The sequence below is a fragment of the Podarcis erhardii genome (genome assembly GCF_964252035.2).
Source record: "Podarcis erhardii genome assembly, chromosome: 12".
Classification (NCBI taxonomy): Eukaryota; Metazoa; Chordata; class Lepidosauria; order Squamata; family Lacertidae; genus Podarcis; species Podarcis erhardii.
Window position 1 is genome coordinate 20,193,425 of NC_138513.1, and position 24,137 is coordinate 20,217,561.

Consider the following 24,137-nt stretch of genomic DNA (forward strand, 5'->3'; position numbering starts at 1 on the left):
TAATGCTATACAGGCATCGCGTCTGCCCAGCGGCCAGTGTGTTGTCTCCATTGTAGCTTTCATTTGAAGAAGTCCTCAGGCCCTTCCACCCTCCTAATATGGAGCAATCTGCTTCCATTCTCTATGAGTTTCCACGTATGTTTTATACTGGAAATATAAACAAATATTTTCAAAATAAAATGTTTTCAGCTTTTAAAAAGCTATTTTTCTGACGAAAGTACCAAAGGAGGTGAGATCTAATCAGTGTAAGACCCCTGCAGTAGTTTCATAGCAAGGCATATTGTGCAACCAAGTTGCAGAAGCACACGGGTTTACAGCTAAAGCTGTAATTTCAGATCTTTTTGACCTTTTGCTCCCGATAACAGGATTTCTATGGAGGCCTAAGAGAATGACTTGTGTCCTTCATATTTTCCTTTAACTGTCTGAAATAAAAAGAGCAGACATCTGTTCTTTTAAAAATATATGATCACTTCTTATTCTTGAATCATTGGACTATCCGGCTATTTTCAGAAGCTGATAGTTAAAATCTTCTAACACTTCACCCTTCAGCTTCTGTGAATATCATTATGGATGGGAAATAGAGAGCTTGTTCTCAGAACAATTTCTATCAAACAAAAAAGATGGCCCTGTAGCCAAATGGGGCAATGGCAAATTCTAAAATGAGGTCAGGCATTTCTCTTTTTCCTGCTGATCTGCTGTGCATCGAGTCATTTAATTTGACCTTGGCACTAAAGTACACCGGATGGCGATGCTAATTTGAGTTGATTGGCAAGGCAGGAAAATTTTAAGGCAGTAGTATCCCTGGCTTTCTGGCATTTTTGTTCATGTGGCTCGCTGACCTCTTCTTCACTTAACCCTGGTTCAAACAGAAGTTCAGGGCTCTTCTTATCTACAGGACAATCAGTGTCAGGATGGGAACATTTTCACAGCTTCCTGCTACTGGAGATTCATAGTTTGTTGATATGAATTTTGAGAGTTTCTCATTATTAGGGCTTAAGCTCCAGGAGTGGTTGTTCTTGTGTAAACCACAGGCCCTCTGTGTTGCATATTTCTCTCTTTTTCCTTCATGACAATTTAGGGTAGCCATTCATGCAGTACCAGCCCCCCCCCAAAAAAAGAGGCCACAGGTTTCCATATGCTAAATTACAAACCGCTCTTCAAATAGTGGGCTGTCCTCTGTAAAGTAGGGCACAAGGCTACCCTTTGCCTACTGCCCAGGTTGTAGAACCAGGGCCACTAGCAGCACACCAACATGTGATTCAGAACATTGTACAAAAGAAAATATTGGGAGGCTACAACTGACCATGCCCTATATTAGCGTTCAACATATTGTTGTGCATCACTCCAGTCTCTGAGAAGTGAAACATTCCAGGGATTTCAGGCACTTACCTGGGGGTCCATGTTTCCTTTTGGAAATGAGCCACAGTGAAGACTGTGTTGTCTTTATGATATATGATTTATTTGAACAAATATACAACCTGAGCCTACGATGGAGGGGTTCCTAGCACCAACACCCCAAGAGAGTGTTGCTTCTGCCATAGGCATGACCTTGGATCCAAACTGACATCAAACATCACACTCTGTTGCTTTGTTTCTCAGTCACATAACTCCTAACTCTCTAAAGTCCAGCTTTATCAGCTGAGGAAAAGGCCTGACTCATTTGCTGTCTCACACCAAGCCCCTTTCATCCTCTGTTTTCTTAATGGCTCATCTCCCAGACTATCACCTCACTTAGGAAATTTATTCTGGTTTAATCAGCTTTTGACACTTGCAGATTCCAGGGGATTAGAAGTGTCTAGTACACAACTTACTACACATGGGTCTGATTAAATTCTAACACTTACTGACTCCAGGAATTTAGAAATGTCTAGCACCCATGAACTCATAACACTATTGTCCATGTCCATATGTATGGGAATCTGCTTATTTTTACTATCTGGCAATATAGCAAGGGTACTTTTACCATATACCTGCTACCAAATGAAAATGGGGAAAGCAGGGGTGCAGTAAAATTATTCTCACCATGCAGACTGGCTTCTAGATATTAACTTCCCATTGTGTGATTGCAGCACATTGCAATATGAGACCTCAGGCTAAATGATTACAAGTTGCCATCCATGCTGGTGTATAACATTGCTGTCATGAATATTCCCATGGTAGAAAAAAAGATACGATCACGGTAACAGATCAGCTGATCCATTACATTTAAAATGAGGCTCTTAGAATGAGAGTTCTTTAAAGGCTGAACTACATGTTAGGTTATTGGGGGGGAGGCCATTTGTATTGGAAGGAAAGGCAGTTGCTATGATCCGATGCACAATGTTCTCCCAATCTGGGTTAGGGCTCTACACCAATTCCCTGCCAACACTCTCTCCCTCCCACTGCTATTTTCCCTTAAAGCTCCCATATGTAGTTTGACAATTGTGCAAGGAAAGAATTTTCTTAGGTACTGCAAATAAGTTAGATGGCACTGCTCTGGTCCACCAGAAGCAGCTTAGTCATGCTGGCCACATGACCTGGAAGCTGTCTGCGGACAAACGCCGGCTCCTTCAGCCAGTAAAGCGAGATGAGCGCCACAACCCCAGAGTCATCTGTGGCTGGACTCAACAGTCAGGGGTCTCTTTACCTTTTTACTCTGATCTTAACACCAACTTCAGTGGATATAAACAGATAATTGCATTGTCTAGCAAAGACTATGCACAGCAACAAATTAACAGCGCAATTCTTTGTATGTGTATTCAGAAGTCAGTCCTATTGAGTTCAGGATACCTTAATCCCAGGTAAATGTGCACAAGACTGCAGCCTAAGACAAAATAGTGGTTCCTGAATAAACACAAATATTCAATGATAGTTGTAAGTTCCTCTGCACTCAGGGCATAGGTTGACATTAATATGGCATGGGTATTAATAGGGGACCCCCCCCCCCCGGCACTATTTCAATTTCCCTTTTTAGAAACTTGAGATCAAATAGCTCAAAGACTGTATCTAGGAAAAAAGATTAGATTTTATTCAAGCAGGTTTTCTAATCTCACTCATTTGTATGCATCTGTGTATCAAAAGCCCTTGTTAGAGAGTTATGCTTTGAGACGGCTATATCCTTGAAGCTCACTAGGCACAGGACCTTGCATCTCATTTTGGAGCTGTCAGTAAACTTTCCCTTGACAATAATTACCACTTTAAAAGGACTAAGTTTACAGGTCAGTCTTTGATGAATGAATGCTATGATAACCCAGCTTGCATGTCCAAAGGGTAACATTCTAGGCAAGATAACATGAGCCAGATTTTGTAGGTGTACTCACAACAGAGCACTTAACATGTTGCAGCACTCAGGCGGCCACTGAGAAATGCTTCCACATGGTGAGAGGTCCCTACAGTGGGTGAACGTAAGGGGTTCGGAACATGGATTTGCCTTATCACTTGGGAATTCCCTAGGCTTATGGAAATACCTTTTGCCCCAAAATGATTTTCACATGAGTGCTTCTCAGAACTTTCCATGTGAAGAGATTCATGATTAGATGTACTGGATTAGGGAATCTGTTCATTTAAAAGTAGGCAAAGAGAGAATCTTCTCAGATCCTGCAAACCAGGGCTTATGCTAACCTCCACTGAATATAAACAAATATTTGTATTGGCTAGTAAAGACTGGTTGATTATCCCACTCTTTGTCTTTGGAAGCATTATGAGGGACTGTGAGAAACATCATGGAAAAGGACTAAGGTGAAACTATGAAACTCCCTTGTTATTTTTGTTTAAGTAATCTTGTTATATTTATAGTATTGAAATGTAGGTTTTTTACCTCCTTTCAACATAATCTATCTCACAGGGAGTCATGTACACTGCCCTAAACTCACTTAGATGAAAGGTGGGATCAAAATGTAATAAATAATCAATGAAACAGCTCCCAGACACATTTGTCATTAATATTATGTAATCTGCATTAATTGGGTATTTTTTGACATTATTGTCAAATCCTGGCACCCAATGAAATGTGTGCATGTTTAAGGGGCCTTGTTTAATGTAGGGTAAGTCAAGCCAGTGTAAACAGGAACTGAGCAGGAACAGCAAGCATGCACTGTAGATATTTGAGAGGATATTTATTTACTGAGACAATTCATGAGTGCCATAAGAAGCACTGGTGGATGTTACTGCACTTGCAGGTGTCAGGTAAGCAACCCCTGGCATAGACTGTGGGATAGGCTGGCAGGGATGGGAACAATGGGCATGGTTTAGTTCTTTCCCTTCATATGATTAAAATCACATAGAGGGAGATGTGTAAACAGGGCTATGGACAAATTTTAATATCAGCGTCCTGTACAGCCATGTGAAAATGCTGCATAGACTTTCACTGGTAAATAGAAATACATTTATTCCTTTGTTACACTCTTGGATTTTAAAGTAACGCCCTAAAGTCTCTACCCACACTGGAAGAGTGGCAGATGCAACTGATGGACTATATGCAACTGGCCGAGATGACTGGCAGAATCCGTGACCTGGGAGAAGAGAAGATGGAGGAAGACTGGGAGAAATTCAAGAAGTATCTACAAAAACATTGTAATTTGGTTGAATGCTAAGAAGGATGCTAGATTATAAAAAACTGGCCACCACTAAATTAGATTTGAAATTTGATGATAAGTGAGACTAAAGAAAATATAAAATTTTTTGGAAGAAGTGCTAGATTATATTTGAATGAGTGGACATGAGATTGTAAACAAGTTGATAATTTGTTTGGAAAAAACTTTTAACGATGTAAATGGGAGCGGGAGACGTGAGGGAGTCCAAAGAAGTGATGAAATTATGTCTGTGATAGAAGTAAGACTGTTTATTATTTGTGTATTTATATTTAAAAACTTTAATAAATATTTATAAAAAAAATAAAAAATAAAGTAACGCCCTAAAGTGGCTTGTGCTTGATACAGTTTTGCTCTAATGGTGTACATTCAGATGCAATGAATTAAACATTTCTGATTTTCATACCAAATCATGTTACATGTTCTCATCTATCAATGAGCAGTGAGTTTAATCTAATCACTTATGGAGAAGGCAGAAAAAACAATGTATATATTTCACCAACTTAGATTTGGGGAATGCAGTCTAATCTGCAACGGTCGAATAATCTTAAATAGCTGGGCTTTGTTTTTTGTTTATGTTTTACAGTGCAAAAGGAAGAAAATATTTGCTAAATACAATACTAAACCAGAAGATACTCTCTGTTGGGTGATTAAGATTTTTACTACATAATTCTATATGTTGCTAAAATGATGTGCTTATTCTGAAACTCTATAATTGTCCACTATATTTGCAAATAGCTAATAGGAAAGAAAAATCCAGTAAAGATACCAATTATAACAGCAGGAAAACAACAATACCGAAAATGCTATAAACAAACAGGTAATAGATCTCTTAACATTAGGACAATTAAACTAGCGGCCAGCATTCTGTTCTTTAGTCCAAGGACTCCTCTGATGCAAAGCTCATCCATTTCAATAAAGTTCCAACTAGCGCAAGTGCCATAAAACTCAAGAGTTTAATAACACAGAAAATAGAAATCACACAACTAGAAAAATTTTTGTCAAGGTCAGGAAGAGAAGTTTATTATATGTATGAGTACATTAAAAGACTCGCAAATATTCTATAATCAATTTTGTTTCATGAATACTGTTGTCCAGTCGCCTTCATGATTTAATTTTATGCTCACTCTCTATGTGGGAGGGGGCTTGAACAAAATTAGAAAATAAAACATTTTCTTTGCAAATCTCAACCTCAGCAAGCCGCCTTTGAGAGTGGTATGTGACATTGAGAGGTTTTTGTTTTGTTTTTTGTGCTTCAGCTATAAAGCTGATCTCTGCTATCCATTTATCCTCGGAATAAATAGAAGGAAAAGAAAGGCTTGGTGTCTGAGCTATCATGAGTGAGACTGAACCAACTGAAACCTTGGGGTACATTCCTGAAATTATGATGTTTCTGTGCATCTTATACTTTTCTGACCTTAAAGTGCTTCAGCAGTTATTTTAAGATGAAACACTGAACTATATATGAACAGATAAAGCCGCCCTACACTAAATGTGACAGTTGAATCTGAATAGCTCAGCATTGCCTACTCTGACTGATGGCAACAGAGAAACCACACATAAGGGTACAGTGGTACCTCGGGTTACATACGCTTCAGGTTACAGATTCCACTAACCCAGAAATAGTACCTCGGGTTAAGAATTTTGCTTCAGAATGAGAACAGAAATCGTGCTCCAGCGCCGCAGCGGCAGCAGGAGGCCCCATTAGCTAAAGTGGTGCTTCAGGTTAAGAACAGTTTCAGGTTAAGAACGGACCTCCAGAACGAATTAAGTACTTAACCCGAGGTACCACTGTATAGGATCTTCTCTGTGCAAAGAATGTGTTCTAGCGATCTGCTGTGACTCTTCAAACTTAGTTCTGTTTATTTTAATAATGGTACCTGTCAGGGGACTGCCATCGGAATGGGGGAGGGAGGCAGGGGAATACCAAGAGCCTCCGAAGCTTCTGAGAAGCAGCTCCTAGTCCGGCAGTGGAGAAAGCCACACCTCCAGCGGAGTGGGGGGGGAGGGGATAGCCGAGTGAAGGGGAGGCTCAAAGATGCCTCTGAGAGCAAAGGCCCAGCCGGCCAGGAAGCAAACACACCGCTTCCATCGCCCTGCTTGTGCAGAGGTTTGAAACGTAAGGAGGGGAGGTGGAGATTTGGGGTGTCTAAGTTCTTATGCTGGGGGAGAAACCGGAAAGGGGCACTCCCAGAATGTGCACGTGACTGAGACAGACATGAACTTTGGATTTCTGCACTGTACATAGTTTGCACCAATAAAACCTGTAAAAGACAGGTCGGAGTCCTGCCTGGAAACTCACGAGCAACCACCACCAGCGCCTGACAGTACAGAAGCTACTTTCTAGATAAGCATACAAAAACATATTAGCTCCTAAAAATATAGAGATCATGGACACAAGTGAAGGAAGCAAATAACATGAGGCTAATTCACTTCTCTCTCCACGTTTAGGCCCTCCCTTCTTCAACAAGCCTTCAACAACACTGCACTATGAATCTAAGAAGGAAGGGAGAAGAATCCCACGCAAAGGATTTGGTCTTGGGCCAAGACAATTCCCTACAATGGATCTGCAGGCAACATCTATGGAAAGCAAACTCACTCACATATCCTTTTCACAGCCAAGGCTGGGCAGTCACTGCTGCAGCTCTTCTAAAGAGCAGAAGGTCTCCCTAGATTCCTCTCCAGCTGGAAAGAGTAACAGAAGTTGCAACCTAGGAATGGGATAAGAATTTAAGGAAAGGGTCCTCAACTATGTGAGCATCCCTGCTCAGAATTCATACCACCTGCTGCCAAGCTTCACTGGAGGGCAGGGTAAAGGTAAAGTACCTTTCAAAGACAACAAGAGGAAGTATAATAAAAATTAATTACAATTAACCAATGAGCAAACAAAAATTGGAAACTGAACAAGGGGGAGCCTTGACTATCATACCTCATACTCTGAATATGTTCCTTTCATTGAAATTTCTTATCTTTATCTGCAGTTTTTTATTCTATATTCATGAAGGTCCTTCTTTATATATAAAAAATGATTACCACAGGTTTCACATCAGCTGACAAATGCATATTTAATTCATTTTTATTACCATTGCTGTCATTGCTTCTATCTTTCAGAAGAACAGATTTTAAGCCACGATCATCTAATTCTTTCACAGGAACCCAGGAAACATGTTCTGCAGATGCATCAGAATTCCAGTCACACATGTGAATCTTAAAACTGCAGTTCTGTTGAACTGAATGAAAGAACAATGTGTTACTCCCCTTTAAGCTAATTGAATCTCACATTACTTTCATTATTGGGAAATTCATTGTTCCTTCAATTCCTCATATTCCCTTTCTTTGGGCTCCCACATAAAGAAAATATCCAGGGTGCCCCTGAATCTGTCAATATGTTGCGGGAGGGATTCAAACACATACCAGAATTTTGGAATTGCACAATTAAAGTCTGTTGCCCTAGCAAAAAAAATGAGCTTTTACATTTTGGAAAGGTAGGACAAAATGCATTGCAATGTGTGGGATGAGCAAATCATTAGTGGGAGGAAAAGCAAACACCCCACAAGCAAATCAGGGTGAAAGCTTGTTCTTATATAATTGCCTCTTAAAATAATCAGAATAAATGCTCAATAAAGACTGGTTGTAGTCTATCTTCCATATAAGCTCTTTGGCAAAAAATAATAATAAATAAAAATAAAAGGGGGCAGAAAGGGGGCAGGGTTCTGGCAAAAATGGTTTTGGTAATCCCATCCGCCACTGAATGCAATGGTTTTGGCTATACACGATTTTGGCTTTAGGCATGAACCCTGGAACATAACCCCTGTGTAAGTTTACAGGTGCTGTTTACAGAGTTCAGCAGCATATGACCATGTAATAAAAATAATGTAGACTGGGTGTTATTTTGAAGAGTTAGTTTTATAAATTAATTATAATAAAGTTATATTCAATAAATCTTACAGCAGAATCCTCCGTGTGTGCCATTGAAAGGGATGCCGGAAGGATTACTGAAGTGCTCTTGATCTGGAACTTGGGTCTCTTCACAAGCATGGACTCTCTCCTTACACAGTGAAGTATCTGCTAAGAGCAAGATCAAAACTTTAAGAAGAAAAGTTGAGATTCCTACATACAAAATCAGTATTATGGCTACACTGAATTGAAGCTTGGTCACTCAAAATCTCTCTTTTGATTTTTCAACTCCGCAAGTAAGAACAGTTAAGATCCAACTCATCAGGTAAGATCAGTTTTTCACAAGGCACAGCCGTGGAACAATGGAAAAAGCTCTTGGGCCCAGGGGAAAAGCATGGATGAGCCCTTTGAATATAACTAAGTAGCACTGCTTCTTAACAAAATCAAATAATATTCTGGATATGTTTAGGTCATGCACTTGAGAAATAGACATACATAGATCTATAAACATGAATGTTCATGGGGGGAAACTGCAGCAACAAGGGAAGAACCCAGCTCTTTGGAGCTATTAGAAGCAGCACTACTTGACAGGGAGGAATTGAAGAAACTTGCTTTCACCCTTTCTGAAAAGAACGTAGTGTGAAAAATAATATTAATTTATTGAATTGCTTTTGAGTGGAAATAAAGCTACATGGAAAGGGCTAAGAATCACCTTCACTTCCACCATTCCTCCACTCAACACTGCAACCTCCCATGACCGACTTTTCATTTTTAAAAAGCCAAGACTTTGGTATACGCATTTGGATGTAATGTGTAGTGTAACTTGCCCCTGTGGGGCCCAGAGGCATTTCAGGGGAAATGAAAATGGCAGGTGTAGCTGGAGCTTCACTGCACAGAACACAACTGCCAGACCACTATACAAAGATTTTAAAAGGGGGAAAGTGGGGGTGGTGGTAGCTGTGGGCATTAGACTCGGTATTCCCACACTAAGTGTTGAAACTGGGACTATTTGCGCTTTGCCCTGCCAGACTTAAAGTTGTACTATGAAGCCGCAGCTTTCTGTTGGCTAAAAGATTGGCTACTTCTCGAAAACACTGACGTGCTGGACTTGGAAGGTTTTAACAATGCTTTTGGTTGGCATGCATACTTATGGTATGACAAAGTTAAGATCAATAAGGCCTTTAAGAACCATATTGTCAGGAAAGCACTGTTCAATGTCTGGACGAAATATAAAGACTTATTGGAAAACAAAACTCCAAGGTGGCTCTCACCTCTGGAGGCTAAGGCCCTAAAAAGACCCAATATGGAGGCCAAATGGCCAAAATATTGGGAATTATTAGAAAAAGATGGAGACAATTGGAAATTGCAGAGTTTGGAGAAAATGAAGGATAAGGTGCGAGACTGGTTACATTATGCTCAGATTAAAGAAGTTTTTAAAAATGATAAAAAGTTAGGGTTCCAGGTGGAGAAATCGAAGTTAGAAACAGAATTGTTAGAACCCAAAACCAAGGTACTATCTAGAATGTATAACTTGCTGCTAAAATGGAACACACAAGACGAAATGGTTAAATCGGCTATGATAAAATGGGCACAGGATATTGGGCATAACATTATGTTCGAGGATTGGGAAAGGTTGTGGACCACTGGGTTGAACTTCACTGCATGTAATGCTCTGAAGGAAAATGTTATGAAAATGATATACAGATGGTACATGACCCCAGTTAAACTTGCCAAAATATACCATTCGTCTGACAATAAATGTTGGAAATGTAAAGAAAATGAAGGAACATTCTTTCACCTCTGGTGGACATGCCCTAAGGTGAAGGCCTTCTGGGAAATGATATATAATGAGTTGAAAAAGGTATTTAAGTATACCTTCACTAAGAAACCAGAGGCCTTCCTTCTGGGTATTGTCGGCCAGAAGGTGTTAAAGAAGGATCGAACATTTTTCATGTATGCAACAACGGCAGCAAGGATTCTCATCGCAAAAAATTGGAAAACTCAAGATTTACCCACACTGGAAGAGTGGCAGATGCAGCTGATGGACTATATGCAACTGGCCGAGATGACTGGCAGAATCCGAGACCTGGGAGAAGAAAAGATGGAGGAAGACTGGGAGAAATTCAAGATGTATCTACAAAAACATTGTAATTTGTTTGAATGTTAAGAAGGATGCTAGATTATAAAAAACTGGCCACCACTAAACTAGACTTAAATTTGATGATAAGTGAGACTAAAGAAAATATAAAAACTTTATTGGAAAAAGTGTTAAATTATATTGGAATGTGTGGACATGAGATTGTAAACAAGTTGATAATTTGTTTGGAAAAATTCTTTTTTTAATGATGTAAATGGGAGAGGGGGACGTGAGGGAGTCCAAAGAAGTGAAGAATTTGTTGTTATAAAAGTAAGATTGTTTGATGTGTGCATTTATATTTTAAAAAAACCTTAATAAATATTTTTTAAAAAAAAAAAAGAAACTGGGACTATTTGCTGCCCTCACCATTTATTGCTGTCTTTGGTAGACATTTGGACACCCACTCCCAGACTGCTGAGCCTGAGACCAATACCCTGAAGTTTGACTTGAATGGCGCCACTATCTAGTGCATTAAACATTAAAAAAAGAACATCTTCTGTATACAAGATTGCCTTCAGACAGCTTGGAGACCGGATAACTCCATACCATCCAACATTTCTCCAATAAAATAGGGACCTTCTACCATACCCTCCAACATTTCACCAAAGAAAATAGGTACATCCAAAGGGAAAAGAGACATTCTGGGATCAAATCAGAAACCGGGATGGCTTCTCTAAAACAGGGATGTCCCTGGAAAATAGGGACATTTGGAGCGTTTGCTAATGGCTGCTTTGCATCAGCAGAATGGACTTTTACACACTTTTACTAGGCAGGGCATCAACTTTTTTTCTGAAATCCTTACCCACCACAGTCCCCCATGCCACACAGCAAGCAACATTTAAGAATTGGAGGACCCTAGAGAACAACATGGGACACTGCAGTAAAGGCCACAGTAAACAGTGACACTTGGCAAAAATTGGGTTGTCTCATTGTCCTCGTCCCCCCCCCCCCATCTTATGGAAGCAGAAGCACTAATGCAAGGCCACCATGGATACAACCTGAGAAGAATAGCATTTCCCTTTTTCTTTCCAACTTCACAAGCTTCTTGACAATGAATACTGTACTGTGCATTGCTCTACTATAAATTAATTTTGACAACTGGTGAAGCCAGAAAAAAAGAAGAAAAGAGAAATGATCAATAAATCATTTGAAATGAGAATTGCTTCAGAAATAAATCAGGGTTAGTAATGGGATGTTTATAATAGATCTATAACAATATTCCAAACTTATTTGAGCCATTTTCTTGTAATCCTTAAAGTTGCAAACATTGTCCCCTCTGGGCTACATGGCTAAGCACTGAGTAGCCAATGTAGTTGTATTACTTTTTTTCTCTTCTCCAAGGCATTCTACTTTAATTTTACTGATATGAAAGAATCAATGTGTCATTTGCCATCTCTAAGTACACACAGAAAAGATGAGCTCGTTGTGCATGCTAACTGCTTTGAACAACAATCTATATCACAGAGGAATGAAGCATAGAGAGGCCTGTCTCGTGGAAAGTCAATAAGGACCACACTTTATTATTTTAATTAATTAATTACATTTATATACCACCCTTCATCTAAAGATCACAGGGTGGTTCACAATGTAAAAACATAAAAAATGCATAACATAGTAAAAAACAAAAACAGCAACCCCAGCCCACACACATTTTAAAATACCATAGATTATTTAATTAGCCAAAGGCCTGGGAGAAGAAGACTGTTTTTGCCTGGTGCAAAAGATAGGTAATGAAGGTGCAAGACGAGCCTCCCTGGGGAGAGCATTCTACAAACGGGAAGCCACTGCAGAAAAGGCCTGTGCCTTGGAAGTCGAAGGGAATCCGTTCCAAAAGTCCGTTTGACTTCTGAAACATTCGGAAACCAAGGAACAGCTTCCGATTGGTTTCTGATTGCACAGGCACGCCAGAAACAATAGTGGAAGTTCCGTCGGATGTTCGGCTTCCAAAAGAAGTTCGAAAACTAGAACACTCACTTCCAGTTTTCGATCTTTCGGGAGCCGTAATGTTTGACTCCCAAGGTGTTCGGAAGCTGAGGTACAACTGCACTTGTGTTGCCACCCTCTGGACCCTCCATTTGTGGAGGAGGCACATGACGAAGGGCTTCAGTTAGTGATTTCAGGGTCAGGGCCGGTTCATATGGGGAGAGGCAGTCCTTGAGGTAATAACTTTCTTCTACACTACTACAAGATGAACATGCCCTTGAGCAGTAGGACTCACTTTTCTATTTTTCTTGGTAGTGCTAAAAGAAAAGGATTGCTTCTTCAAAGCTTTTGTTTTGATGTCAAAATTTGCAGGTTGAATGAAATAAAGCCTTTTGTCAAACAGCTATGCAAAAGACAAATGTTTAATGCATGTTCTACAAACTAATCACAATTCAGGGCAAATTTTATGGGTTGTATTCAACAGTGTCGCTTAGCTCAAATCCAAATCCAAACTCTAGCTGATGGTAAAGCTTCCATTAGCAGATCTGGAAAGAAATCATTCTTCAGTTATTCCTCCTCCCTCTTGCAGCCTCACACCCCCGGCCCAGTAAATCTGATCCAGAAGGGTCCCCAACTCTCTGGAGCAAATTGAGGCTATGGGGGCTGCGGAGGCGGGGAGAGAATGGCCAGAAAAATGGTTTCCTCCCAGTTCTGCTAACAGAAGCAAAGGGACAGCACAATCCCTTGTTTTACCAAGCTCAGGGAAGCTTCCAGACTTTACTGTGCTAAAACTCAAGCAGAAAGCAGATTCAGTTTCTGAACATCAACAAGAGTTTGCTTCCATGTTCTTGGCAAGGTCTGACAGTATTTCAATAATTGTTGAAGTAGCAGAGTTTTAACCATTTTGGATTATGCAATTATACTGAAAAAGCCACCATGTAAGATACAGCCCCCCCCCCCCACTTGAGTGCAATCAACTTGCATTTGACCACCTATATGTGCAAGGCCGGGAAATAATTTAATTCAAACCCGGAAATGGCAGGAGAGAGCTGGAAAGTCCTCGTGGCTAGCAAGGAGACCCTCCTAGGAGGCTGAGGAGGACATCAGTGAGGGAGGAGGAAGCCCTGAAGAGACCCGAGGTGCAGCAGGTCTTTGTTTTGGCTGCTCAGGCTACCCGCCTAACAGCTGACATGTGGGGTAGTGTAGCAGCAGCAGCAGCCGCTTTCCCATGCATCCTCCAGCTTCCAGCCAACCCCAGAGCTTCAACTCTAGATATTTTTGTCTGGATTGGCACGAGAGTGGACAGAAAGCTGGAGATGAGTAGGGGGGCAGGATTTGGAGGCTTTTTTAGAGGGTGCTCCCCACTTTATGGGTTTCCGGTCATGCATGTGGGGGCCCAGAATGTAAGTGACAGGGATGCCTGTACAATAAATAAACCCCTCCCAATCTCATGTCAATTAATTGTAACTTAAAAAGCAACAACACCAGAGCTAGGCCAAAACCACAGGACAAGAGAACATATTAATAGAGAATAATATAGGCCTTGGGCTGAAACTTGTCATGCAGCAACAGAAGCTAAGAATTAAACTGTAAGAAGCAACAAGAAAGATTGTTGAAGACTGCAGGCGGGTGGGGGATACACTGGAGAGGCTAGACATATGGGAAATTGCCGAAGTATTGTGATAGGAAGGAGCCAGATGCAACACCAATTATCTGGAGAGAAGCAAATTAGGGTGAGCAGGCCTAGAACAGATTCTCAAGGGTTCTTGAAAAAGAACAGTACCTGGAGTGGGAAATCGCTAATTTAAAGAGTGAACAGCATTTCCACAGAAGCCATATCTTGCAGATGTGACACACCACAGCAATTTCATATATCTGATATCTTATTATTTAGCTCATATATACTTGTTTCCATCATTCTTTGACTATAGTAACAAGAGACAACTTGCATATGTGAATCAGTCATTATAAATTAGTAGCATAAAATATTGCTCTATGTCAATCATAGAATCTTAGAATTGGAAGGGACCCAAGGGTCCTCTAACTCAACCCCCTGCAATGCAGGAACCTCAGCTAAAGCATCGATGACAGATGGCCATTCAACCTCTGCTTTAAAAAAAACCTCCAAGGAAGGATAGTCCACCACCTCCCAAGGGAATCTACCTTTTCAAAGAGAAAGCCAACACTTGGGCCTAAGTCATCAAATATTATGAACATATGTACATGAATGAGTCTTGGGCAGATGCTTTATACCGAGTCAAACCATTGGTCCATCCAACGTATATTGTGCACATTTGATTGGTTTGGGTTGCCATATTTCAAAAGGTAAAACCAGGACAACCCGAAAACTGTTGAGCATTTTTTAAAAAAACAAAAATACACCCCACCCCACCGGCAATTTTGGAAATCCCCCCCCCCCGACATCAATTCTGCCTTTGAAATCCTTGTAATATCTGGGAAAATCTGGACATAAGGCTGCCCTAGATTGGTGCTATCTCTCCAAGGTTCAGATAAGAGCCTTTCCCAACCCTACCTGCAGATGTCAGAAATTGAGCATATAGTCTACCTCTGAGCTACAGAGAAAAAATGCTGATTCACGATAAATCTGAAAACAATGGAAAACTAAAAAAGAAGAAGGAAAAATCTACTTTGTGTTCTACAGTGCCTAGATTAGAGCTGAAACTAGTATTTTTAATTATTCAAAAACTAATCTTTTTTTCCAATTGTATTAACATTTTTAATATGAAATTTCAAATTCATTCACATTCATTTCACATGAAAAGTCAAGTGGTTTATATTTGCTGGTGTCGCTTTAATATTTTTGTATTATAAAGCATCATAAGCTACCAGCACTTACATATTATCAGGAATTATATACCATGTAACTTTCAAAGCCACCGAATACAAAATACTACTGTATGGCTGCAATCCTATACTCACTTACTTGAGAGTAAGCCCCATTTAACTAAGTAGAGTTTCTTCCAAGTAGACAGGTATGTGGTATATGTTAGCTTAATACTGTGAATTATTAAACACCATTATGCAGCAGCTATTAATCATAGCTAAATCATTGAAGCTAAGCTATCAAATACTGTCAAAAGGCATAGAAGAACTATAAAATATCATCAATTATCAACTGTCAGATAAGGAAATTTAATACTACAAATATTCAGCAAATATTTGGAAAAGATATAGCACAAAACATTCACAGATAATTTTCAGGAAAAACTTAGGATGCAAATTCATTATAGTTTGTCTATGTGAACAGAAAATGGGCTGCGATAGGGACCAAGAGCTTACATATCAGGAGTCATTATCAAACTGACATTTTCCTATGCATATCAAGCAAGATTGGGGAAATGTTTAAATTCTCAAGATAACCTAGAACAGCTAGGCAGAGAAAGAGAAATATCTGTTCTAAGAGCAGAGGTTCTGTTTAAAGTCCAAATCTGCTACTACTTCATAGGGATAGAATTAAATATCTACTTCAGCTCTTTTGTACTTTTTATATCCTTTCTTTTTATAACAGATTGGTCTCTTTAAAAAACATTTGAAACAAGATAGTAGGTTTTCTAAAAGAATATTGGCAATAGAGTGGGTTGACAGCTTTTTGAACCCCTGCGGTGCCATGAAATTACAAGCTGCACACCTGCCAAAATTCCTTCTTCTATACAACTACTGAAGATACAGACATAGACTCTTGCCCTTTGTTACATCTATTCACTCTAGCAATTGCATCCATTCAACCTAGCGGCAACTACCTGAAACTCAGTTTCTGAGGACCATTTGACACTTGACTTTTCATACTCAGGCATGATTATCCACACACAAAACACATGAGTGGCATTCTAAGGGAGCATTCATGTACTGTTAGTGGGGGCGGCGGCGAGAAACAGACTGCACTTCACTACTCAAAAAGGATGAGCAGACTTATAACACATGAATGCGACCCTCTCAACAGACACAGCAGTTGTGTATTGTGTACTGAAGGACCCATATCAGGCTATGAATATTAGGCATGAATATTAGGCACAAGATAGAAAATGTAATTGTGTGTGGGGGGGGGAACCATTGGAGGTCATTTTTGCTAGTAGTGAGGAATGTTCCCTGTTATTAGACAGCAACAGCATCAATGTGATCTGCATCACTAGGACCAGCAGAACATAGCTGATTTCCCATGGTAAGCATAACGTCATTGGGAGTGGCTGTTTCTATTGTGTTATGCCATGCTCCCCATAGTAGTCATTTTGTGTTCTGCCACACCCCTTCCAAGGCAGCTGTTTTGAGACTGGCACCCCTAGCGCTCTCTTCCAAAAGGTTGGAGACCCTTGATGTTAGCCCATTGCATCAAAAACTACCAAGAATCTTGTGACACCTTAAAGTATAACAGATTTATTGCAGCATAAGCCGCATCTGATGAAGTGATCCACAAAAGCTTATCTTACAACAAATCTCTTTAGTGTTCAAGGTGCTACAAGCCTGGCTCTAAATCCACAGTGTACTTAGATTCAGACGCTTGGTTTTGAAATACCGTATGTATAACTAAACTACAGGGGTAGAGTCTAATATGTTCAAAACTCTTCAGAGGCACTGTTTGGAAGCTAGCAGACATTTGATAAAGGAATGTATGTCATGCTTGGTACAAGATACATATATTGCTTATACAAATCCAAATGCAGGACAGGTCAAACAAAAACATGCAAAGATAAAATATATATACTATATCAGCAGTGCTTTTTTCTGGGAGGACGCAGGGGTACGCATACCCCTAAACATTTTGTGAATCTTTGTACTTTTGTCCATTTACTATATTTGTTTTCCCCAATTTGAACTATAAAATGGTGATTTTATTGAGTCAAAATGAGAGTATCCCTAAACATTTGTTTAGAAAAAAAGCACTGTGTATAAGAATTATACATAAAAATAAAAAATACATAAACAACTGCTACTACTATTTATTTTTATTTCATAAATATGCATGTCTAGAGCATACTCATAAAATAATATAATATAATCAATAAAAAGCAAGTACAACAAACTCTTAAAGCAGAACACACATAAACCTAACAGTAAAATGCCCAGCTCCACAGGTATAACGTATGCTCTTCATGTATTGTTTTCTTACTTTGATAAAGGTACCATGTGAAATAAATCTCACAGTACTGCCAAATTCCTAGGGCATTTGAGTTATGTTTGCTCTACGATGCAACAATATTGCTCAGAATCCTAAAAGGTGTAAGGAACTACATGTGTAGTGAAGAAGCGAGTTTTTCCTTCAGTCTCAGGAGACTCTGGTTGTTTTGGACTCCTGTGCTCAGAACTATTTGCTGGAGCTAAATTTATCTGAGACATAAACACTACATTCTAGAATATAACATGAATCACCTCACTAAAATAAACTGATGGGCCCCCAGTGCTGCATTGTAAGAGACAATTTGAGGTCATCTTTGAACTCTGCAACTCCAAGGGCTTAAATGTGCTTGGCAAATCTCCCAGTATCTTTTGTAGGTTTTAGTTGCTGCCTTGCACTCCACATTATTGCCAGTAAACCCAAATTATTGTAATGCAGACAGTTATTTGGGGTCACATATTTAGGGCAACAAAACTCTGGCCCTGTGCCCCTGACATTTTTCTTTTACTGCAGTCTCCAGAAGGTCAGTATCAATGGAGCAGAGGTGCAAGGCAGATGTTTTATAAGGCTGACTGCAAAGGTTGGCATTGTTAGGCATCTGCCAAGGCCCAAAAAACAGGGGGCCCACTCCCAATCACCTCCTGAACCTACTCCTCCACTCACTGCTTGTACATCTGTCCTCTCTGGAAGAAATGAACAAGTTTTTGAGAGCAGCAGCTTCCACTCACCTTCCACTCTCACTCCCAGTGTAGACTGGGCCCAGGGCACAAGGTATGCAAATGGGCAATAACATCAATGATTAGGACGAAGTGGGCTGCTAGGGGTAGGGAGGGGAGGCCTCAAGAGCATCTTATCCACAAGATCCCCCAAACCTGGACCCAACACCAGAAACACAAGAAAAAAATCACAAAAATAACAGATTTGCCTGGCACAAATCTAGGAGGCCAGAAGGTATTCTAGAAAGAAGCACCAGCTTGTGGTCTGGCCATGTAAATGTATAGTCCCCAATACATTAAAACTCATCTGTTACTGCCACCTTTTGTCAACATCAAGACTCTGTGCTTTTAATTTTTGAAGTTCCTAGTGTACAAAATCACAAGATTGATTACTTGTTTGCATGTGGCAGGCATTACTCACTGAACTAGCTTGTTTTGCCAGCAAGCCAGCATCCAGGTACAATGACACATGAACAGTCAGATTCTCCCCATGGCATCTGTTGCATACTAAAGGTTCACCACAAGCTAAGATCAGCTATGCAAGTAAATTCAAAAAAGATGCCTGAAATCCCTGGTTCATTAGTATCTACGCTTAGAATGTCAACAAGGCATTCTTGCCTTGTGGGTTTTTTCTTTTCCTAATTAAGCATCAGAGAAATAATTTAGTACAGCTACAAGAATGCATCCTTACCAAAAGCTAGCAGACATCCTTCAGTGACTGAAACATCATCAATAGCAATGGTTTCTCCTGGTGTCCAAGTTTCAAATATTTGTCCTTTGATGGAAACCTGCATAACCAGAATATTAGGGAGACATGGCTATTCAGTAGTAATACTGTCTATTACAATACTGAAGTATCTAAAATTATCTGCAAGGAAGCTTATAAGGGAGCTTGGAAGAAGCTGTGGCTCTCTCTTTGTTCCTTTCTAGTTTAACAGAAGGTCTTACGGCCTAACACAGATGTGTTCTTTAAACATGTCCTCTGTGCCCACTCCTTTTTGGCATCAGTGTTAGAAGATAGGACAGGGGAACAGACACCAAAAATCCCCCCCATTAAGCCATTGTGTCATAGTGCTTAGAGTAGCATTCCCTACTTTGTGCCCTCAATTCCCATCATCCCTGGCCTTTGGGTGGTGTCGGTTGATGTCCAAATCTTCTGGAGGGAAGCAAGTGGGAAAGGCTAGGTTTAAGTGTCAAAGTTGGAGCAGGGAAACTCTGCTCTCATAGCCTAACTTATTCTCTCATAGCCTAACTTAATTCACAGCGTTGTTCTGGGAAGAAAAATGGGTGGCTGAGGAACTTCATATGCCACACTGAATGCCTTAGAGGAAAAGCAGAACATGAATATAACTACATCCCTGTGCACCCATTACTTCTATGCAGCACATAACATAACTGAGAGCCAGTGTGGTGTAGTGGTTAAGAGCAGTAGTCACGTAATCTGGGGAACCGGGTTCGCGTCTCCGCTCCTCCACAGGCAGCTGCTGGGTGACTTTGGGCCAGTCACACTTCTTTGAAGTCTCTCAGCCCCACTCACCTCACAGAGTGTTTGTTGTGGGGGAGGAAGAGAAAGGAGAATGTTTGCCGCTTTGAGACTCCTTAAAGGGAGTGAAAGGCGGGATATCAAATCCAAACTCTTCTTCTCCTTCTTCTACTGACCAGAGAGGATCTAAGCTACTAGGCCTACTAGAGATAGGAAAGATGTTGTTTTTTTGAGTTTCCTAGATTTTAAAAACTCTTTTCTGAACAGACGTTAGATAAAGGGCTGGTCCCTAAATGGAAGTTTCATTAATCTTGTTTGCTATAGGCTTGAAAACTGTAGTAATACAGTTCTAAGCACTGATATAATTATAACCTATGCATATTAGCAAGTCTTCACTGCTTCTGTTTTATTGTGATTTTATACTTTTAGCTACCTTGTAAATCAACATGACTAAGAAGCTTGATATGAATAATGTGTTGGATCCAGCCTATTAGTTGCACTATTAGCCTATTAGTTTGTCAAAAGTCCGACTGATTTTAATGGGAACTAAGTGCAACTAAGCAAGCCATTATAAAGAAATAAATACATGTAGCAAACCACAAGCCTAGACTTATAACTTCTTCAGGCATCAGGAAGGAAATGAAAAGGGATGCAGTAATACTATAGTAATACTATAGTGCCAGGATCCAATCCTGTTAATTATCCAAAAACAACAGTACAATTTTGTGCTAGTCAGAGGTCTGTCAGAGAGAAATTTCCTCTTGCATTTAGAGACAAGCAAGGCAGCATTGTACAGGATGGCTAATGGAGAGCAAGAATAAGTTTTTATTGGAATAACTAGAGATCTGACTGCAACTAGGTATCTACTCTATCTTGGCAGGGTATATTCTACATTTACTTTCAGGAATAATGCATAATATGGAATCTCGAAGGACATAATATTTATAATCCAAGAAGCTTGAATGTAAAGGGTTAGTATTTCAGTCTTCCATGATTTTATTTATTGCCCTACTGAATAAGGACATACATATCAGAATAATCAATTTTCTTAATAGGTTGACTTATGAGAACCAGACAGTACCCAGAAGAAAATGCTTTTTACATTTTTAGTTGGTACAACAGTATTATTATTTTTTACAACAACCTAATTTACTATTAAATTAATGCTTTTTCTATATAAACCACTATATGTATCTTCCTAAATTGTTTTAATAGGTTTAAAGAAGGCTGCTGCTTTTCTGAGAAACTGGAAAGCATATGTAGATTCACTACTGTTGTGTAATCAGCACAATGAACTTGCACTTTGAAAACCTATATTGAAATCCCTGTCCAACTGTGGACTGACTGACATGGATCTTGGGCAAATCACTAAGAACCTCATTTTCTTTCAGTGCCAGGAAGGAAGACAAATAGGGTGCCTATGAAGCCCTACGTGGCTCATAGGATATGTTAGGCTTGGAGGGGGATAAGTTGCACAAGTCTGGTTCAACATTCAAAGCAAAACGCTACTGAAAATTAAGTGTAAGTGCATGGCTACTGTAAGTGGGTTTCATTATTATGTCCTCCCACTTCATATACTAGCATGTGACTATCCAGCTAATTTCAGTTTGAGTTACATGCATAATTACAAAATGAATGCTTCCATTAAATCATTGAGATAAGGTCAAGTAATACCAGCCATGAATTTTTCATCAGAATTCCACCTTATTATTCACTTGAATTAAATTTCTAGTGCAAGTTCTTCTCTTTAAATTGACATTTCACTCATCCCAGTATTGGAATATGCCCAAGCAGCTTGCATACCTCGACATTCAGAGTATTGTTGATTGTGATCACAGCTCTTTGCCACTGATTTTTTATTCCTCCTCTTTCTTGCCATACGGTCCCCAAGGCTCTATCAGAATTGGTTTGGAGTCCCACTGTGAGGGTTCCATTTATTTGACCAATCCAATAGTAAAACGAAATCTAAGAAGAAAAAAAGGAACAGTCCAAGTGTGTCGGCAAACTGCAGTGACAGCAGGCAATATGAAGAGGAGATAGTTCAGTTACCTGGCAGGTGAGCTGGTTGCTAGCCACAAAGACCACTCTGCTCCTCAGAATTGCCGGAAATGGGATGTGTTCAGAGGACAGTGTAAGGAAATGGGCTATTGATAGGAAGGGAAAAAATTAGAAGTTGGTTTCCTGGACTTTGTAGAATTCTGGAAAACTCAGTATGAAAAAAAGAAAAGAAAATGGATAATGGATTAGGCAAGTGGCCTGTAGCCAGTACTGAGCACTGTGGGTTAGGACAACTGGGAGTCACACATCAGATGTTAAAGTGAAACAATCTACTTTATATTCCATGAACAGATTGATCAGGGCTGATATATTTCTTACAAGCTGAGAGTTCTTGGTACAAACTGAGCAGCAACTCAATGCCACATTTTCTCATACCCCAGCTTTCATGTGCTGCTGCTGCTTTTAGATTATATTAAGACAATTAAAAAGATGTTGCAAGGTGCATTGCAGTAAATCAGATTCCTCCTGCAAACTTTGGGGTTCAAAAGCTTTGATGACTCTTCAGAAAGCACCTTTCTTACCTTCTTCCACTCCACCAGTTTTGCCCCCTTCCGTGCCAAATCCTAACTATATACAGCTTCTCCCTTTCTGTCCATCAAGCCACCACCCTCTCCTTTGAACACTCACAAGCTTAATTAGTGCCAGGTGAGTAAGTAACATGGGAACAAGGCCATCAAATCTATCTGCTCAGATATTCCACTGCTGACTGGGTCCTTATGTTGTGGATGATCTAGGAGAACTGAAACCAGCTGTGACCAATTTGAAACACCTGGCCAGTGGACTTTAATTTAAGGAGTGCTACTACTGCACCCACTCTCTATAGTTGTTTAATTTTTGAAGTTTACTTTCTCCATTTCCTTTTCCTAAATCAAAGGCTGCATGGACACCATACATTTAAAGCACATGACTCCCCCCAAAGAATCCTGGAAAGTGTAGTTTGCTAAGGGTGTTGGGAATTTTACTTCTGTGAGGGGTAAACTACAGCTCACAGGATTCTTGTGGGGAAGTCATATGCTTTATGATATTCACAGATCCTATTTGCTGTATGGTTGTATAGATGTGCAATCGTTGTTTTGATAGGCACATGGGCATTGGTGTTTATAGCTCAGGGCAAGAGCACTGATGAGATAAAGTTGCTCACAGCCATTCAGAGTCTTATCAGAACAAGGCTGCCCTCCACAGGCATGCAACAGTGAATGTGCTAACCCAGTTGGAATTGATTATTTTAATTTGTATTCCAAGGCTATAGACATGATTGTTTTTGTCATACAAAGTGACTGGCTGGGGTTTTGTACTGAGGGATATGGATAGCTGTGTTACTGACTAAATAGCATGGTGTTTTTTAATAGGTTTTTATTATTAATATGCTGCATTGTATTTGTATTTTGTATATTTCTTTGAGATTCTTTTGAAAATAAAATGATTGCTAGTGGCTAAGTGAAGCTGTTGGGCAATTTCTGGGGTAGGGCAGGTGCTGCTATGGCTGGTGTGGAGGGGTGATTCTTTCATGAGATCTCAGGGGGCCTACATCTCACAGCCCTGCAAGATCTCAAAGAGGGGCAGGATGCCAGTCTCCTTTTAAAGGACTGGCCACCATCCCACCCAGGTTTCTTCCTTCCTCAACCAACAGGGCAAATTTCTCAGCCCTCACTTCCTCAGTTTTATTTTATTTTATTTTATTTTATTTAATAATATTTATTAAAAGTTTCCAGTTATAACAATATAAAAAAAACAAAACATCCAAATTTAAGATCTTATTTTCCGTAACATCTTTCCAGGACTTCCCCTCCCCTCCCCCTCTTATATTCCAATTCTTACAAATAAATTCAGCAATTTATTATCCCAAATTTTAACCTTATTATCATTAACCCAATTTAAAAATATTTTCCCATCTCCTAAGATCGACCTATTCCCTTCCACGCGTTCCCCCCTTTAATATACATAATAGATTAAAATATAATAAAATAAAATATGATTTTACACCCTTTGGATTCCAAATTTCCCTCCCCCTTTTCCTGGTTGCGTTCCCCATATTAATCAACATCTGATGTCTTCCTGGAGCTCCCACATTTGTTTAAAACCATAGTCCTTTACCAGTCTTCTTTAATTTTAAATGTCCAATCTTGGAAGGAGTCTATCTCAAAAAGGCCCATTTTTTCCATCCAGATTTTTATATACTTGGGAGTAAAAACTCCAATTTTATTTCTTAAACCTTTCAAATCTG

The 24,137-nt window shown here is 39.8% G+C and overlaps 1 protein-coding gene across 1 annotated transcript in view; it reads right to left on the reverse strand.

The window, feature by feature from the left end:
* Positions 1–24,137, reverse strand: part of MALRD1 (MAM and LDL receptor class A domain containing 1) — a 238,211-nt gene that overhangs the window by 205,323 nt on the left and 8,751 nt on the right. The window contains exons 3-7 of the mRNA XM_081881827.1: positions 21,905–21,999; positions 21,659–21,820; positions 19,064–19,160; positions 8,517–8,636; positions 7,652–7,798 (exon numbers count right to left, since the gene is read on the reverse strand). Of these exons, the coding sequence (XP_081737953.1) occupies positions 7,652–7,798; positions 8,517–8,636; positions 19,064–19,160; positions 21,659–21,820; positions 21,905–21,999 (621 nt within the window). The remainder of the gene's footprint in view (positions 1–7,651; positions 7,799–8,516; positions 8,637–19,063; positions 19,161–21,658; positions 21,821–21,904; positions 22,000–24,137) is intronic.